This window comes from Strix uralensis, chromosome 11, assembly GCF_047716275.1.
Source record: "Strix uralensis isolate ZFMK-TIS-50842 chromosome 11, bStrUra1, whole genome shotgun sequence".
Classification (NCBI taxonomy): domain Eukaryota; kingdom Metazoa; phylum Chordata; class Aves; order Strigiformes; family Strigidae; genus Strix; species Strix uralensis.
The window spans coordinates 4,256,294-4,268,780 of NC_133982.1; the positions used below are offsets into that span (position 1 = coordinate 4,256,294).

General features: G+C 52.4%; 1 protein-coding gene across 5 annotated transcripts; it reads right to left on the reverse strand.

Moving 5' to 3' along the window:
* Positions 1-344: 344 nt before the first annotated feature.
* Positions 345-11,930, reverse strand: UBL7 (ubiquitin like 7). 5 transcript variants are annotated; one of them, XM_074880461.1, is made up of 12 exons: positions 11,612-11,891; positions 11,229-11,462; positions 8,609-8,728; positions 7,861-7,943; positions 7,654-7,738; positions 6,912-6,969; positions 6,247-6,380; positions 5,737-5,786; positions 4,784-4,951; positions 4,443-4,565; positions 3,901-4,064; positions 345-429 (listed from the first exon to the last, which is right to left on the reverse strand). In XM_074880461.1, the coding sequence occupies exons 2-11, from the start codon at positions 11,410-11,412 to the stop codon at positions 3,927-3,929; spliced, it is 1,143 nt and encodes a 380-aa protein (XP_074736562.1). In that variant the 5' UTR covers positions 11,413-11,462; positions 11,612-11,891; the 3' UTR covers positions 345-429; positions 3,901-3,926. The 5 variants fall into 5 exon arrangements, with proteins under 5 accessions (XP_074736562.1, XP_074736563.1, XP_074736561.1 ...); XM_074880462.1 differs by lacking the exon at positions 345-429 and adding an exon at positions 3,471-3,779; XM_074880460.1 differs by lacking the exons at positions 345-429; positions 11,612-11,891 and adding an exon at positions 11,899-11,930 and having other exon boundaries at positions 3,471-4,064.
* Positions 11,931-12,487: the final 557 nt, after the last annotated feature.

Genomic DNA, 12,487 nt, shown 5'->3' on the forward strand with positions numbered 1-12,487 from the left:
GGGCAAAACAGCAACACTGGTTTAAGGTGCTCTGCTGCCTTGCCCAGACAGGGAACTGGTTCCTGTGCCAGGGTGCTGCAAGCAGGGGACACTCAGAGCCTCTGTTTGACTAAGGGAGCAAGAAAGAAACGTTTATCTTGAAATACTGGAGGCATGTGGGAGGATGAGGGGAAATCTCTCCAACACTAGTCATTTGAAGTCAGAAATCAAGGCTGAAGAGCTCAAAACTTTGACAGTTTAGGATCTGATCCAACAAACCACCCAAGCATGCCCACACCAGAGAGACTGTGTCTGCACATAAACAATTAATACCTCAACGTCTGCTCCTGGGATAGATCTTGCCAGTTGTGTTCACTTCACATAGGAAGGCTCCAGCATCCTTGTGAAAGCAGAGGAGGATGGAGGTGGGCAGTCACACAGGCTGAGGTACTGCAAAAGCCATCCAGGACGTGAAGCCTGGGAGATTCTGCTCCATCTCCATGTCACCCTTTTGCTGGAAAATTACCCCCCCCACACAACACCACTTTGCTTCTCGTGGAAACAGTCAGCTCAGAACTGTCTTAGGCAGAAAGAGACAAGGCGGAAATGGTGAAAAAGCCATCAAGGTGGCCAAAGTAGAAAAGCAGAGCACATACAGTGAAGGGCCTAGATGCCAGCCAAACCGCCAACCCCTGCAGGTGTCCACAATGCGCCAGCATTGACAGTCAAGCTCCAGAACAAATAACAAGATTACTGAAAACACAGTACAAACAGCTGCTAGCATTACTACTGAAAACACCCGCTGTTACTGCTTCCCTTGTCAGCTTTGCTACAGGCAAAGGAAGTAAGTGAACCAAAAATTTATCTTTGATGTCAGAACCAGAAAGTCCCTACTGAAAGCGCTTACGTTGGGGAACTGTGGTCTGACCTCCACCTCTTCTAAAGGGTCAGCCAAGCCCCTCCCAGCCCACTCCCGCCACGGTGCCGGTGAAGCAGTCAGGCCACAGATGCTTGGCTGGCAAACAGAAAGTGGTGGAGTTTGGGCACACAGGCAGGATACTGACAAGCCCAGACCCAACAAGAACCAACGCAACTCGAACCCAAACATGGAAGGGGCAACCAAAGCTGGTGCAGGAGGAGGGGAAGGTGTCAGGGCAGTGGCACCAGGGAGGGACCACAAGGAACAGGCAGGCGGGAGGTAGCGCACTGCAATTTGCTCCCAAAGAGCAGAATCTGTTGTGTTCAGCCACTGACAAGTTAGCACCTACACTTAGCTGCTTTCTCAGCAAACAACGGATACCAGCGTCTCCCAGAGTCGTTCCAGCTTTGCTCAATACCTCTCTTGGGATACAGGCTCCTCCAACGACTGCAGATGTCAGGACAAGTGGCTCGGACAAGAGACGTCACGCTCCATGCCCATAAGCCACATTTAGGCTGCTAACCCCAGGCAAAGGGCCTCTCTCCAAACGAGTGGGTGCCTCCCGCAGCCTCCCCCCAGCCGGTTTCTCCCCCTTGGCAGAGACTGTGCTGGCTGAGCTCTCTCTGCGTGCGGAGGTGGCTGCCAGCATCGCTTTCATCTCAAAGCTGGGAGGCAGGAGGCACTCGGCCGTTAGAGCAGGGGGAGGGCAGCACTCACCTGGCTGCTGCAGAGCCAGTTCTGAGGATTTCTGAGCTTCCACTCTCCTACAAGAGCTCCTGCATCAAAGTTTCCCTTCCTCCTCCTCTTCCATTACCAGCCCTGCAGGTGCCAGGCAGAGACTCTCTTCCCATCCCTGCATCTCTAAATTTGCCTGGTTGCTGAGCACGTCTATTCTAGGCAGCCAAAGGCGGGCGAGATGAGGGAAGCGAAGCGCACGCATCAGTCGCATCGTGAACAACATCGGTGCCAAGTTCTTCTCTGCTATAGCCAGTTCAGACAGAGAATGTGTCTGATGTGGTACTCCAAGCCAAGTAACACAATTTGTGAGAAAACTCAGAAAAAAGTTCTTTCCGTACAAAACATCCAGCCAATTCTCAATTATCTGGGCATACAGGGAGGAGCAGAAATAGCCATTATGACAGAAGAAACTACGTGGGTCAACAAAGTGATCAAATCATAAGAGCAAGGTCAGGACAGGAAAGAAATACCATTTGGGACACCAATAACCCCAAGCTGGCCTAAACTAAGAATTGGCATGGTACAGCAAAGCAAACTAGTCGCCCTGGTTGCAGAACAAGTCCTGCTAGCCCTGAGCAGGTCTGGGAGAGCCTGCAAATGCTTTCCAGCTTTGGGCAGCAGCATCTGCGATACAGCTAATCCTCAGCCAGCCTGGGAGGATTGAGGGCTGACAGCAGGGGAAGGGAGGGAGGATGCTGTGCATATGCTGTCCACTCCCCCAGCAAAGCAAGAGGTAAAGGCGCCGGGGATGGGAACAAATTAATCAGTTTTCATACACGTAAAATCATAGCCATCGTTTGGAGTGGGTTTCCGAAGTGTGTAATGAGGGCAGTAACCCGGAAGGGTGTATCAAGTCAGGAAAGCCGGTTATGCCTATCACATCTTATCTCCAACATACTGAAAAATAAAAACAGTCCCTCCATGCTGAGAGACTTAATCCTCTAGACAGGATTAAAGGCTATCAGTCAATGGGCTACCCTGGAGAGAACAATCCAGTATTTGCTGGGTGATAGCGGAGATCGTATCAGCAAGCGATTGTAGCGCTTGGAGAGGAATTAAGAGGGGAGCAGAGGCAGCCTGAAGGTAGGAAAGCATTTTCTACTTTTAGCTTCCCTAGTAACGCATGGTGGCATTTCAGGCAAACCAGTTCCCGTTTTCACGCCTTGTTAATCTCAATGGTACAATCAGAGTGAAGCCAGGCCCAGCTCTGGTTCTGGCTCCACTCACTTCCCACTGACTGTAATTACAGGCAAATGCCTTTGATTTTCTTTGCAGCTCAGGTCCCAGGCACCAGGATGAGAAGACACTTTGGAAAACACGAGCTGCAGCCAGACTAACCGGTGTCAGAGACAAGGCATTTCTCCCAAGACATTTGGCAGCATCTCACACTCTGGCAACTGCCTCAACCCCTCTAATTGTCTTTTTTTTTTTTTACTGTCACCTTGTGATGGCCATGAACTCCTGCACCTGTGCCCTTGTTCTTGTCAGCTTGCAGGATTCTACCAGCCTCACCCCACACAACTGAGAACAAAGAGGTTTCTGCTAAGAAGGAGACATGCTGCTTCTCTGCAGCACCTTCTTGGAGAGTACCTGTAGCACAAATAGCTGTTTTGTAGTGGCCTAACCCATGGCAGGATGGCTGTGCAGGTCAGCTACACCCCAAACACTGCTCTCCTACCAGACGCAGCTTTGCTCTGTAAGAGGAGTGCCCTCTGCCGAGTAGCAACAGCCCTACAACAGGCAAAGCATCTTCTCCAGTTTCCTTCCCGCAATGAGCACATCGCCTCGCAGATCTGGAACACAACCCCGGACAGATCACAACCCAAACAACAGGCAAGTGAATACAGTCCATTTAATACAGTTAAACACAGAGGGGCCACAACAGCAAAACAAGATAGACTGAGGCATGTCAGGAGGGCAGGAATGAAACAACAGGCAGGAGAACGTGTAGACAGATCTAAGACTGCGGAACCGGAGGTGCCACACCTCTCCAACACACAGAGCCACCTCTTTCTCAGTGCTGGACAAAGTTCTGAGGTCTCATCTCTGGTGGCCAGAAGGAGGAGGCTGGAGAGAGGTCTCTGGAGCTGGAGGAGCTGCCCTCAGCATAGCCAGTGCTCTCAAACAGGAGCACAGTGCCCACCTGCAAGGAAAGGAGCAGCCACCCCAACTGCTCCATGCTGGAGAGAGGAACCCCAGTGCAGAGAAGTTTCAGGGCCAAGTCCCAGACCAAGGAATGTCACAGCTGCCTCAGTACAACTCACCAGTCCAGCCTCTTCTGCCCAAAAAGCTAGGGAGCCCCACCAGCAAAGATGAGCTCCAGGGCAGCCTGAATGTCCCCTCCAGTGGCCTGCAGGGCTCGGAGACTTAGCTCATCATCATGTATGCCCATGTCTCGCAGCTGCTGAAGCTGTGGTTGCCACTGGCTCTATAGACAGGAAAGAAAAGAAGCTAAGAGTAGGTGCAAGAGTCCAAGCAGAAACAAAACAGCCTTCTCCACAGCCCACTCTTCCACGCTGCATTCTCCCACCTCTCTCTCTAGCTCGCAAGTGCAACACTAAGTGTGCAAACAGATCTTGAAAGCTCAAAGTCTTGCTGCGAACTCCCCAAATCCACCATCCCACTTCCACCCAGCACTTTTGCATCAGTCTGTCACATCTCCTGCAAGAAGCACTTCTCCACGATGCCCCTTTCAGCTTAAATGTTCTGCTACAGGAGGCAGGTGGAAGAACCGCCTCCACCCTGCAACACTGGATGCGATATGGGGCTTTCATGGGCTCCTGAAGGCAGAGGCTGTGGCACTGACCTGCAGGCTGGGCTGCCCTGAGGCCTGCAGGGCATGCTGCAAGGCCTGGCTGAAGAGGTCATTGGTGATGGGTGTTCCTGACTGGACGCTGGATGACATCGGGGAGGTGCCAGAGGAGTGACCCTAGAAGGAAATAAGTTGCACATGGATCAGGAGAACACTTGTCACAGGAACTAGAGCTGCACCCCACCATCAGGCCTCCTCGAGCCCCTGTGGAAGAGAACTCAGCCGTAAGAAAAGAAAGCAGCGAGGGCTCCCAGACCCGAGCAGGGCTTGCGCTCGGTCAAGCGCTGGTTTTATGGCCCAGGAGGATCTCCCTAGCTGCTGCGCTGCAATTGTACCTGGGTTCCAGGGGTGGGTGTGTGGGAGCTGCTCTCTGGGGTGCTCGCCAGCGCCAGCGCAGTCGCCAGCTCGCTCTGGGTGATCGGCCGGGGTCCAGCAGCCCCGGCGTAGCCAAGGGAAGCTGGGCGGGAACCAGAAGTGCTGCTGGATGGTGTAGATCTTGTGCTCTGCATGGAGGAAGAAATAAAAACCACACACCTCTGATGTTGGTGTTCACATCCCAGTAAAATCTGGCTCATGTGGCCATTCGGGGGATCCCTTTCCTACAATTCTTGAAACTCACAAGTGTGGAACTTTTAAAAAATAAACATGACACAATGGGATGGACTTTTTCCACAAACTCAGCTATTACAAAGCTACAGAAACTGGCAGTAAAGCTTTTAGTGTATCATCCATCAGCTTGCAAACAAAGTGTTATTAGCCTGTAACAAAACAATTGGTTGTTGACAGGCACTTTTTCAGCCTAAATATGCAATTTCTCTTATAAAATACTTCGTCCTTTGGAGAGGAGAACCTCCCTACAGTGCAGAAGAAGGACAGGGACCAACACTCTCACGTTTCTCAGCCATGCTCATCTGTGCACAACTATCTCCGAGAACGTGTGAGGTTAATGGTTGGACTAGATGATCTTCAAGGTCTTTTCCAACCTTGATGATTCTGTGATTCTGTGAATCTGGCTATGAAGGTGTTTACTCTGAGGACAAGTGCTGTTCCAAGTTGTGCTTCTGCAGTCTGCTGTTGTGACCCTAGCTCGGCACTGAAGGAAATCCTACCGTGAACAGCATCCAAGCACGGCTCAATCAATATGTTTGTTTCCACAATACCCCTAGGAGCCAGAGCAGCTCATGCCGTCCATGAGACAGAGAGAAAACCTTTCAAGTCTTTTAAGGGCTACAAGTTAAACCCATATTGCAAGCCCAAAAGAGGCATTCCACCCAACCTGGCCACTTACCTGGTGGAAGTCATCTTCATCATCAGAGAGACCTTCAAACAGAAAGCCTCCTGCAACAGAAAGGAGAATCGACAGATGCAGAAAACTGGGCGCTGTCAGGAATTAGGCACCAGATGAGAATCCCGTGGAGTCCTTGGCCACGCAGCCAGGCTCAGCCCCAGCTAACGCACTGGTTAGGACAGAGACCTCAGCACCAACAAGTTCACGTGCAGCAAGTCAGTGCAAGACACGTCAGGCCCATCATTTGCACAGAACAGAGGCCACAGCACTCTGCTACCAACAGTTGTTACACACACTTGGTTGGGAGAGGCCCCGAGGACAAAGTGTCTCAGATGAATCTCACACAGTGCAAAAATCTATGAAACTACAGCGCATGTTTCTAGCTCAGGAACCCAAACTCTCTTCCTTCCAGCCTGGGGATGACTGTGTCAGTACAGCACAAATTTGTCTGCAAATCCTGCAGCGTGACATTTCCACAGGTTCCTCAGTCGCCCGCGTGGCTGACCGTACCTGGCATGTCCCGGTAGGAGCCAGAGGACATGCCTCGGGAGGACGTCTCTGGGGCTGGGAGTGGGGTGCTGCCAGCCACTGAGTGCAGGACAAGGACAATGGCATTCACAAGTGCAGGGTGAGCTGGGATCAGCCTGGAGAGAAAGGGTGGAAGAATGAATCAGGTACCCAGGGAAACTAAGAAATCAGTAGCTTGATACCGGCAAAGAACTTACGGCATAGCCATTCCCAGTGGCTGCACCACCACCACTGCCTTTGGTGTCCAGCAACAAACACCTCCCCACATTGTTCCACGCAGCTGAAGGTGCTGGGGTTCCTTCTCGACCCCACGCTGACCCTCCCATGTGCTCTCATGGGAGCAACTCTCTGCTGTGAGCAACCAGATCCAGATTTGAACCCACGAACTGGAGGGGATGATGGCCCCGTCTCCCACTAAATATCCTTTGGTTTAATCTAACAGCGGAGGGGGATGCATATTGAAGTATCAGCTCCCTCTTTCCTGCTGCTGAAGAAGTGTCCTACCCTGAATCTCTGGCCTGGTGTATCTGTACTGGCAGGCAGAGGCAGAACTCTCTCTCCCACCCAGAGAAGTTGTAGAGCAGCAGTCTATACAACAGAGCAACAAAGGCATTGCTTAGTCACTGCACCAGCTTACGTAAACTTACGTGTCCAGCATGTTGGGGTCTGCAAACACTGAAAAGAGATCCTTGTCCTGTAGGACTCCTGAGAGGGACCAGGAAACATAATGAGTAGAAGACAGGATACAAGAAACAGGAGTCAGTCAAACAAAAGCCATGGGAAAAACCAAAATAATTAATTGTTTTTCAGGAACTGAGTCACTAGCAGACACCATAAATACCCTATTATTGTTCTCTCTGAAGCCTTTTACGTCTTCCTGGAGAGACTCTCAATCATAGCCACACACCCAAGGGATGGGGCTTTCCCAGCAGATCCCAGGGGCTGTGCTCTAGCACAGACAGCTTCACCTTAAGGGCAGGATCAAATCTGGCACACAGGTCACTCCAGCCCGGTTGTGACTGCATCCCATATTCCACCTGCCTCATAGCAACGTGCCAAAAAGGCTAGTAACATCCCAGGCCAGAACAAGCAAACTAGATTTAATTGACATTTTTGTAACACTCTGCAGCAGGGAGAAAGCAGCCATCCCCACTGCTCTCCTTTGGGTTTCATGTTCCCTAATCCTTTTGAAGCCAGCATCCATCCCCAACATTACCAAGGGAGCACAACTCTGACACCTGAGCAGGCACTGACTCTTATGCTCCACAAAGGAACCGAAAGGCACTTTCTCCAGAGAAGGGGAACTCTCCCTTCCCCGTGCCAGGTATTAAAACACAGACTATCTTTATTTGGCTTTCCTCAGAGCCTCTGGGTCACATCTGGACTCACCCAAAGCAACAGGGTCACTGCTGAGGCCGGGAGTAGCTACAATGATCTGATCCAGTGACTCCTTGTTCCCCAGCATTTTGAAGACCTGCCAGAGAAATCGGAGCTGATCAGTGGTGTTGCACAACGAGGCTCCACCATGGGACTCTCTTCACAAAGTGGGGACAGACAAAAAGACATCCAGACAGCACAGTATGAAGCCCCACTCACTGCATCTCTGTAGGCAGGACTGCTGTGCAGGGCAGTGTGAAGGACCCTGAACTCCCGTACTGCTGCCACCTTATCCACAGGCTCTGCAGGAGGAAAAACAACAGAACAAAACAATTTCTCCCCCTGCCAGCGTAACTAGCCATTTTATATGCCACTGGGACTTCCACGCTGCAATAGCAGTGGTGATTCTTTAATGCCCCTGGATTCAGCTAAACGAGAGAGGAAGGGCACAGACTAATGACTGTGAATGTCTCAGTACAGTTACCACAGTGTAACAGGTAACTGCACTCGCACCTTCCAGACATATAAAAATATATAGATATTCTCCTACATGTACAAAAGGAGCTGTATTAAAGTAACTACTCTAAACTAACCTGTCTTATTCTACAGTCAGGCAGACTAGGAACACACACAAGCCTGCTCATCCCTCGAGTTGAGTAACCAGCCGCTTTGTTCCTGATTCTCTGGCAACACCCTAAAATTGATTACAGTCATTTAAGGGATATTCACTCTCCACATTACATAGCTCATTCCTTAACTCTCCCATCAGCAAGAAAACCTAACACCCATTTGCTGTTGTTAGGGGTGGAGAGTTCCCACACAAACATATCGATCAATTCCTCCTGCAAACCTCACATCAGCCTCCCAGAAACAAATCACAAGAGCAGCTGCTCCTCAGTCACAGGAGACCCACACCAAGCACATCCTGAGGAGATCTAAGCGTTAACTCACGCTGTCGCCTCCTCACCTGGCTTCTGATCAGGTTCAGGCCAGGATTTGCGCAGGACATGAACAGTGGAGCCAGACTGGATGCCATAAAAATCAAGTGTCTGGTCATCCCTCAGCTTACGGCCACAGTAGATCAGATCTAGGAGAGAGAAACACCTAAAGATAAACACCTATGGCACGCTCAGAAAGGGCCCAGGGTCTGTAAGGCAGGACTGCCTGGGGGTTATTCGTCCACATGTGTAGCTGCTTCATCTGGTCAGCAGCACAGGGACTTCATAACGTAGGGAAGTTATGGAGATTCAGGGAGGAAATCATGGAGCTGAGATTCACAGACCATGACACTGTAAGCTGCGACATTGCCACCTCCTTTAGAAAAGCCAAACTCTCTCACAGTTCTCATAAGAGATTCTACAGAGGGTGAAACAAGGACACGGAGGAATACAGAGAAACAGTCTGGGTAGCCAGGGATCAGATTAGGAGGGCCAAAGCACTGACAGAATTACATCTGGCCAGAGACATCAAGGGTAACAAAAAAAGCTTTTACAGGTATGTCAGTGATAAATGGAAGACTAGGGAAAATGTGGGCCCTCTCTGGAAGGAAAATGGAGACTTGGGTCACCTGGGATATGGAAAAGGCTGAGGTACTCAATGACTTTGTTGCCTCAGTCATCACCAACAAGGGCTCCAGCCCCACCACCCCAGTTGCAGAAGGCAAAGGCGGGGACTGAGAGAATGAAGAACCACCCACTGTAGAAGAAGAGTGGATTCAAGACCATCCAAGGAACCTGAAGGTGCACAAGTCCATAGGACCCGATGAGATGCATCCACAGGTCCTGAGGGAACTGGCGGATGAAGTGGCTCAGCCACTTCCCATCATACTGGAGAAGTCAGGGCAGTACAGTGAAGTTCCCCCTGACTGGAAAAGGGGAAACATAACCCCCATTTTTAAAAAGAGAAAAAAAAGAAGACCCAGGGAACTACAGGCCAGTCAGTGTCACCTCTGTGTCCAGCAAGATCATGGAATGGATCCTCCTGGAAAATATTCTGGGGCACATGGAAAATAAGGAGGTGACTGGTGACAGCCAACATGGCTTCACTAAGGGCAAATCCTGCCTGACAAGTCCGGTGGCCTTCTACAAAGGGGTTACAGTGTTGGTGGACAAGGGAAGAGCAACTGACATCATCCACCTGGACTTGGGCAAAGCTTCTGACACTGTCCCACATGACACCCTTGTCTCTAAATTGGAGAGACATGGATTTGATGGATGAACCACTCGGTGGGTAAGGAACTGGCTGGATGGTCGCACTCAAAGAGTTGTGGTCAGTGGCTCGATGTCCAAGTGCAGAGCAGTGACAAGTGGCGTCCTCAGGGGTTAGTACCGGGACCGGCGCTGTTTAACATCTTTGTTGGCGACATGGACAGTGGGATCAAGTGCACCCTCAGCAAGTTCAACAACGACACCGAGCTGTGTGGTGTGGTCACACGCTGGAGGGAAGGGATCCATCCAGAGGGACCTGGACAGGCTGGAGAGGTGGGACGTGCAAACCTCATGGAGTTCAGCAAGGCCAAGGGCAAGGTCCTGCCCATGGGTCGGGGCAATCCCAAGCACAAATCCAGGCTGGGCCATGAGTGGATTGAGAGCAGCCCCAAGGAGAAGGACTTGGGGGGGTTAGTGGATGGAAAACCGACTGTGAGCCAGCAACGTGCGCTCACAGCCCTGAAAGCCAACGGTACCCTGGGCTGCATCCAGAGAAGTGTGGCCAGCAGGTATGGGGAGGGGATTCTCCCCCTCTACTCTGCTCTCGTGAGACCCCCCCTGCAGTGCTGTGTCCAGCTCTGGGGGCACCAACATCAGAAGGACACGGACCTGCTTGAGTGGGTCCAGAGGAAGCCACAAAGATGCTCAGGGGGCTGGAGCACATCCCTTATGGGGACAGGCTGAGAGAATTGGGGGTGTTCAGCTGGAGAAGAGAAGGCTCCAGGGAGACCTTCTAGCGGCCTTCCAGTACTTAAAGGGGCTACAGGAAAGCTGGGGAGGGACTCTTGATCAAGGGGTAGGGATAGTATGAGGGGTAACAGTTTTAAACTGAAAGAGGGTAGATTTAGATTAGAAGTAAGAAAGAAATTCTTCTTTGTGATGGTGGTAAGGCACTGGGACAGGTTGCCCAGAGAAGCTGTGGCTGCCCCCTCCCTGGCAGTATTCAAGGCCAGGTTGGACAGGTCTGTGAGGAACCTGGGCTAGGGGAAGGTGTCCCTGCCCATGACAGGGGGGTGGAACTGGATGATCTTCAAGGTCCCTTCCCACCCAAACCATCCTGTGACTCTACGATCTCACAAGGCCACACTGGTGTCAGCAAGTTATAAGATTTCTTAACACAGGCACCGACACTGCAGGAGCACTGTGATCCCAAGCAACACGGCACAGGCTATCCAAACGACAAGGTACTAAGTCCACTGCGGCATAGCAGAGTGTCTGGAGCATGCTTCGAGCCCCCACACCACGCTGTCTGGTTGGGCCAAGGCTTCCCACCAACCCAACACCACTAACAGAAGGATGTTTGTGTCCCAGCCGCGGCGAGCAGAGGAAGAGGGTGTCCCCAAGTGGTAGGACTTTGACACGACCCACGCAGGCACCTACCGATGAGCTCAGGGTCTGGGACGGACTCCTGCAGTTTGCCGGTGATGAGCTGCTTGAGGTACGAGATGCTGCACCCACCGAGTGGGCATTCTCCCAGCTCCGTCTCCGGCAAGTGTAAGATGGATTTGGGAGCCAGCGGCTGATCCGCCAGCTTCACCGCTATGTGCCACTCCGGCAGGGACATTCCAGCCTTCTCCCTGAACAGAGCCAAGCCGAGCTAAGACCCACAAAGCTCTGGAAAGGGAGGAAAACAAACCAAAGTGAGACTCTCCGCTAACCAGACGAACACCCCATAAATTCACAGGCCTCACCCTTGCTGGGAAGCACACAGGAAACTAACAGGAGGCCTGACCAACACACAGCCGTGCTTTTTAGGTTCCTACCTCAGTCTTAAGCCATTTATGAAGCTACAGGGAAGGCAGAAACACCCCTGCTAGCCTCAACACTCAGCCGAGGAAGAAGGGAAGCCAAGAACAAGGCCCGGTTCTCCCGGCAGGCCCTTCTCCAGCCCCCAACAGCCCCGTTTCCCGGCACAGAAACGGCGGAGCGGAGGCAGGCTGCGGGGCAAGGCGCCCGCGGCCGCCCAGCGAGGGGTGCCAGCAGCGGCACACTCCCCCACCCCTCCCGCCGCGCAGCCCCCGGCCCCGCGCCCACCGCAGCTCCGCTCTACCCGAATCGGCAGAGCGCACCGGAAGCGGAAGTGCTGCGCAGCTGCGCGGTGCACGCTGGGAAACGGAGTCCGCCGTAGAGGGCGGTGTCCAACGCTGGGCGGTTCTGGGGTGGGGAAGCTGCTGATTGGCTGGTGCTACCGTGACGAAGCGGAACGAGCCAATAGGCAGCCGGCTGAGGGTTTAAAGCAGGGGCGCGGCGGGGGGGGGGGGCGGGGGCGGGAGAGGGCGCGGCGCGTCTGTCCCCGCCAGCTGCCTTGCAATTAGTGACACGTAATTAGGTGGTTGCCAGCCTTCCCCGTGGAAGAGGGGCTCCTGGAAACAACCCCCCAGGGCAGGAGGGAGCTGCCTCCTCAAGCCGAGCAATCTTCAGCGCTATCCACCGCTTCATCGTGTCACCCTCTCCCAGAAAAGGAGAAGCCACCCCCCCTCCCACCACCGAAACCTGCGCCAAGGCGCCAAGTTTTTCTGACAGGACAAGCTGTTTGGGTTCTAAAAAAAGCCAAGTTACCATGAAAGTCCAGAAGGGCTGCAAGAGCCACATACCAGTCAAGCTTTCCTCCCTAACAGCTCTTAAAATGGTCTGCACAG

Excerpts from the sequence above, each read along its gene's own strand:
- UBL7 (XM_074880461.1), bottom strand. The coding sequence starts at position 11,412 with ATGTCCCTGCCGGAGTGGCACATAGCGGTGAAGCTGGCGGATCAGCCG. Across the intron at positions 7,944-8,608 it reads TGAACCTGATCAGAAGCCAG|AGCCTGTGGATAAGGTGGCA; the intron begins GTGAGGAGGCGA and ends TTCCTCCTGCAG. Across the intron at positions 4,566-4,783 it reads CACCCACCCCTGGAACCCAG|GGTCACTCCTCTGGCACCTC; the intron begins GTACAATTGCAG and ends ATTTCCTTCTAG.